The following is a 6,000-nucleotide window of genomic DNA, read 5'->3' on the forward strand; positions in this document are numbered from 1 at the left end:
GACATCTCAGTGGGAAAACAAATCAGAAAGGAACCAATACCAGTGTCATCTGCAAGGAGATGACATTCTGTTGGAAACAACATGTGCCCATAAAGGCAAAGTAAACAAAGTCAATGGAAGGTCATTTCAGTTGTGGGGAGGAATATGTTGTTACAGTCTAGTAGCTAGTAAGTGTCTGAGACAAGGCTGGAACCAGGTCTTTTCTGATTAAAAGGCCAACTCTGTGCGGCACTGCCTCTCAGTGTGTATTTACTCATATTTTTCAGGTAGTGAGGATGAAGAGTAATTTGGAACGATTCCAAGCTACTAAGCTCTGCCCATTCCAAGAAAAAATTCGGAGACAGTATTTAAGCACAAATGTAAGAAAACAGCTGATTTTAGCATCATTTTCTATGTGTTGTAAAAAACTTAGATTGTATTTGATTTTTTATTAATGAGTAGACATTCTGGTTTCTTTTTCTGTTAGCCAAGATCTTTTACCATTCTGTGTGTAAATATAATGGGTTAAGGAGTATAGGTGGTAAAGTTTTCTTTAAAGTGTTGCCCCAATAGATCTAATACACTAAGCAAGGTAAGACTGTGTAAATAGGGTTCCTCACATGTGAGACTTCAGAAGATAACATGTGTTTCTACAGATTTCTTATGCTCACAGCAAATAAGCAAAAATTTTTACTCAAAAAAAGAATTGTTTTTGTTCATTTTAATCTGTCTCTTTGAACCTCCATAAATATGCTGCTCTTTAGAAACGTTTCTGATACTTTAAACATATATGATATAGGAGAACTACTGCTTAACTTTTCTTAAGAGCAGCAATTTTAAAAGTGGGAAACCAGTGGCTTCCAGATTTGACTGAAATAAATCCTGTCACTGAGTGGTAAGCATCACAAGCCAAACATCTAAGTAGTTTCTCTTGTCGGGTCTATCCCTTGGCATGCATTTGGTCTGGAGCCAGTCCCAACATACTGGAAGTCACCTCTTCCCCACAAATACATTGCACACACACAGTATGTGCCTAACTCTCAGGACCATAGTGCCCTGTGACCTCCCCAGTGTAACTATACCAGGCCTTGAGGAACCCTCAGTGTCAGTGAGTTTCTAAAGATACTTATTTCCAAGAATTCCGATAGGCTGGGGGCAAGTAATTCAGAGATATACCCATCAGCGGTCAGCCCAGAAGCAGAGCAGCCGCAGCACCCCTTCTACCAAAGCAGCTGTGAACTCTAAGACCCTAGCTCACAATTGTCTCCTGTAATTCTAGAACCACCCCACCTAGGAATTAGGGCACCCACTCTGCTGCACCAGGGTCATCCTCTTCCTTGGCTATGTTAACCCTAATGTACGGTGACCCCTTGTGCTGCTCGTATGTGGCTTTATTCTTCAAATCGGATCACTTGGCTGTACATTACCCATAAAGGTTAATGACGAGCTTAAGTCATGCTACGTCAGCAGAAACATTGCAGCCTTCCCTGCTGTCAAAGTCTTTGGCTATTTTTCAGTTGGTAAGTCACATAGAAGAGATGCTGCAGACAGCCTACAACAAACTTCATACGTGGCAGTCCCGGCGCCTGCTGAAGAAGACGTGAAGGAGCCCCAGGCATTGGAGGCTTTGGTCCCTGGGATGCTCTCTGCAGCAGTTATGGGAACACACCCTGAGCAGCTCGCACATCCCCCAGAAGATGCTGCAGGAACGTCTGCAGCCACTGGACTTGGGAGCTGACGCTATTGAACTTGCACATTCTGGAGTGAAAGGAGCTGTGGTTAAACTTGAAAACTGGGAGGTAAATTAAGGCAGAACCAAAACGAGCTGAATTGCAAAAAATATATATATTTTAAAAAGACACTGTTTACTGCAGTTACTCAGGAACTGCTTTTGATTTGCATTAAGAGCTGCTTTCAGAAATAAAAAGTAACTTTAAAAAGGGTGAATTGATAAAATCTGAAATTTTTTTTTTGTCTAACCTTTTTTTTTTTTTTAAGTACATGGCACAGGGTAGAAATTAAATGTTGTTGGGTTTTTTTTCCTCCACTGGATCCTCACGTTTTACTGGATTCTGTTTGTACTTTACTGAAACAGGTTGAAAAAGGAATATTTTTAAATAAAACAGAGAGAAGCTGTCGCTCTAACCATCAGGAGACAGTTGTGGTTAGAGGCATCTTCTGCTCTGTGTTTCCTACGGAAATGAGAAGCAATAGAATTGCACTGAGCGCTTATTTGTGGTTTGGGGTCCTGGAATGACACAAGGGGAACAGTTTTGCAGAAAGTCTTGAATTTTTTATGCAAAATTTTTTCAAGAGACAATGGAGCTGCATGTTTTTGTTTGCGTGCACATATGCACTGCTAAGGTTTTTTAAGATGGCATGTGCTTTGAAAGGAAACTGCTTTTTTAAGAGTTTAAAGATATTTCAAGTGAAAAGAACTATAAAAATCATTTACTTATTTTCACCTCTTTTCAGAGAAATCAAAAGTATTTCTCAGTTCTGTTTTTCTCCAGTCTCTACCTGACTGTTAAACTATTTTTGGCGAATCGATAATCATTGCATAGAGTGGAAAGCGTGTGAATGCAAAAAAAAAAAAGTTAGATATGATATTGTATCTGGAATCTGTGCCATATTTTGTTCCTAATAGGATCAACTCACTGTTTATCTAAGACTTAGTTGTCTTGTATTAAAAATTATACAAAAAAGTAAACCTGTTTTATATATACTGTTTAACTGACACATTCTGTGTTTTTTATTATGTCTGGTTGTTCATATCCGTTCGTGTAGTGGGTTGGGCTGCTTGTGATTTTATTTCACATTGCAACGTCATACTCAGGGCAGAAGTGAAAACTATATTCGGCACTTAAACAGGGGAATTAGGAAAGGTCATCAAAACTCCTAAGGGGCAATCACTGTCAGACATCTGTGGGATAGCAATTTCCTTTGAAGTATATATGTCTCAACAAATTATATCACTGAATTTCATAGCCAGGAAGGCTAATTGTAGTCCTTTGGAATGTGACCATTGGCACCCACCCGCAGAGGCTAGGTACCCATTTTAAACGGCAGTTAAATTAGAGAATAGTCATTTGTTTATTACCAGGCACAAGAACATCGTATGATCCAAAACTGTTTTTCTTCAACCTGGGATTGCCTTCATGCCACTCACTTTTGTTTTAAGATTTATTAACCTTTCTGTAAGTTAGTTTCTACCATATTTGGCATTTATAAAAAGAAAAAATGAAAAATAGACCCTGCTGTTAAAGCAATTACCAGATGCTTATGGATGTGGGGCGAGGCAGGTACTCATTATTCTAGAATTATTACCTACTTCTAAGACCTTCCTACCCATGAGGCTACAAGCAGAGAATGTAATGACACTGGAACTGAGAAAGCAAGAAGGGGCATAATTTGATGATCTCAATTAGGCATGGTCAGGATATATTATTTCACATTCATTATTGAGTCAGGCATTTCTTAGGAGCTTCTTATGGACTGAGTACTCTACTGATAACTGGGCAGACAAAGGCAAAACATTCTTACTTCCATGAACCTAATTCTAGCAGCAGCCAGTGCAGACGTATAAAGGTATATTCAAAGCAACTTCATAGAGGGCGCAAGAAGCTAGAAAGACCTCTCACCAAAGGTAGTACTCAAACTGACTCTGAAAGGGATGAAGTCAACATGTCTTCCAGGTATGGGAGATGGAATATTATGTGTAAGATCTAGCAAACCGTGCTATGTAGCCTAAGAGTTGAAAGTGCATAGAGGAACGATGGGTAAGGAAACGTTCAAGGTAAAAAGAATCCAGGCTGCAAAAAAGATTAGAATTCCAAATAGGGCTTTATATCTGATACTAGAAGGGTTAGGGAGTCCCTGGAGGGATGACACAGTCAGATTTCTGCTTTGGAGTAGAGCATGGATGTCAACGGGGAGAGACATGAACCAGGGAGATCTGATGTGAGGCCATCTCTGTCAAGGGATAAGCATTAAAATGGGAAGATTTGGATGTGGATCTGGTAAAATTCAGCTGATGACCATCCAAGCTGCACAAAACCTCATTACCACACAACCAGAGTGGTTCATGAAGAAGGCAAGTATGTCTAAAGCATACATGGAGTATAAAGCACATTGAGAACATATGAAGAAGAGATCACTTCTAGCTGCAGAATGTCCAATGTTAAATGGGTGGTAAATAAATAAAAACAGCCCAGCGTCTCACTTTATTAATATAATGCTGATTGCTTCCAGCAGCTAAACACTAGGGGGCGCAGGTAGTCCTGGGGCCAATTATTCAAGAATGGGAAGGTGTCAGTGCAGGCTTTAGCCACACTCCTCCTTCCTGGTTCCATCTTCATGGAGGCTGTTAATGACTCACCTAAGACACCTGTATTTAATGCTCCTTTCTGCAAATGCTTTGCACTGTTCAGACCACATCTGAAATATTTGATCCATTTCTAGGCACCACATTTAAGAAAAATTACTGACAAGTATTCATAGAATCAATGACCAGAAAAGACTGGACTCAAAACCACAAGATCCTAGATTTAAAACTGGCAGCAGTATTAGAGGCTATTAAGTAGTATCCTCTCATTTTTACAGCTGAGGAAGCTGAGGTACAGGCATTGAGTAATTTGTCCAGGGTCACAAAGCTAAGAATTAACGGAAGCCAGCCAGATAGAAACTCAAGTCTTGGGGATTCCCAAATCTGACAGTCCACTAAACCACCTATCTGCTTCATGTCATGAGAAGATTACTTGAAGGACAGATACTTTGTAAAGGAAGCAATCTTAAGTTGTTAGTAACTATTAAAAAATACTCCATGTCATTAATGATTAGAGAAATGGATATCAAAGCAACTTTGAGATTCTATCTCATCAGATCGATTGACAAAAGAGGAAAATGACTTGGAGAGACTATGGGAAATGACACGCATTCATTATTGATTGAGCAGTGGATTGGTCCAGCTATTCTGGAAAGCAATTTGGAACTATGCCCCAAAAGTTACTAAACCAAATACAGCTAGTTTCCTCCCCTCTCTGCCCCATAGAACTCAAAGAAAGAGGAAATGGACCCATATACACAAAAGTTCACAGCACTTCAAGTAGCCAAAAAGAAGCTAAGAGAGTCCTATTCCCCAGAGAAATGGCTAAAAGAATGATGAATACTTCTGGAATCTGATACATACTTAAACAGAACTGGGAGAACAATTTATATGATAACAAAAAAAGACTCCAATTAACTCAATAATTAATCAAGTTTGTAAAACTGATTATGCTGCCAAAAAAAAAAAGATAGAATTAAAATATGAAATAGGCATTTTGGGGCATGGTCATTGTGGAAGGTTGTTTTTGCAGAAGTATATGTGTGCTTATGAGATTTTTTTTATATTGTTAATTGGGGAAGGGAGGAACAAGAGGGACAGTGTTTTGTTTTTGTCACATGGAAACAAAAAAAAAAGTAGAGGAAGGAAAAGCTGGTTTGCTGATAGCATGGTGAGAGACCTAAAGGGGCAAAACCATCCGAAAGGCATTTAAGTATGAAACTAGAAGAAAAGCAACAAGCAATGAAAAAGATGTATAGATATTTATAACAAAATTTTTCACCAATGACAATGAATCCATCCTATTACCTCCAAAATGGTCCGGAAATGTAATGGATTGTCTTACAGCATGTAATCACACTTGTAAGGGTTAAATGACCTCATAAGTCCCTAATAGGTCTAAGAAGATAAAATTCTATTCTTAAAGAAGCTGTGTCCAAGGTTGGACCCCCAAAAAAGCATTAAGAAGATGTACCTTATTCTCTTAATTGCAGAGATGGAAGACTATAGGTTTAGAATATTGCATTTATTGTCAAGGTTGATACATTTGTTTTGCTGAACTATTTTTTGTTACAAAATATGGTTTACTAAATAGATGAGAAGGGGAATAGCAGGTGCTTAATGTTTATTGAATGATATATTCAGAAATATGACCCCAAAATTCCAACCCAGTATGCAACAAAAGGACACTGAGACAC

The 6,000-nt window shown here is 38.7% G+C and overlaps 1 protein-coding gene across 5 annotated transcripts in view; it reads left to right on the forward strand.

The window, feature by feature from the left end:
• Nucleotides 1-2,712, forward strand: part of GTF2H1 (general transcription factor IIH subunit 1) — a 30,855-nt gene extending 28,143 nt beyond the window's left edge. For 3 of the 5 annotated variants that reach the window (XM_072619648.1, XM_072619647.1, XM_072619646.1), the window contains exons 14-15: nt 267-359; nt 1,497-2,712. In XM_072619648.1, coding sequence (XP_072475749.1) covers nt 267-359; nt 1,497-1,583 — 180 coding nt within the window. In that variant the 3' untranslated portion in view covers nt 1,584-2,712. The remainder of the gene's footprint in view (nt 1-266; nt 360-1,496) is intronic. The other 2 variants (XM_072619650.1, XM_072619649.1) reach the window with 1 other exon arrangement.
• The last annotated feature ends 3,288 nt before the right edge of the window (nt 2,713-6,000 follow it).

This window comes from Notamacropus eugenii, chromosome 6 (genome assembly GCF_028372415.1).
Source record: "Notamacropus eugenii isolate mMacEug1 chromosome 6, mMacEug1.pri_v2, whole genome shotgun sequence".
Taxonomy (NCBI): domain Eukaryota; kingdom Metazoa; phylum Chordata; class Mammalia; order Diprotodontia; family Macropodidae; genus Notamacropus; species Notamacropus eugenii.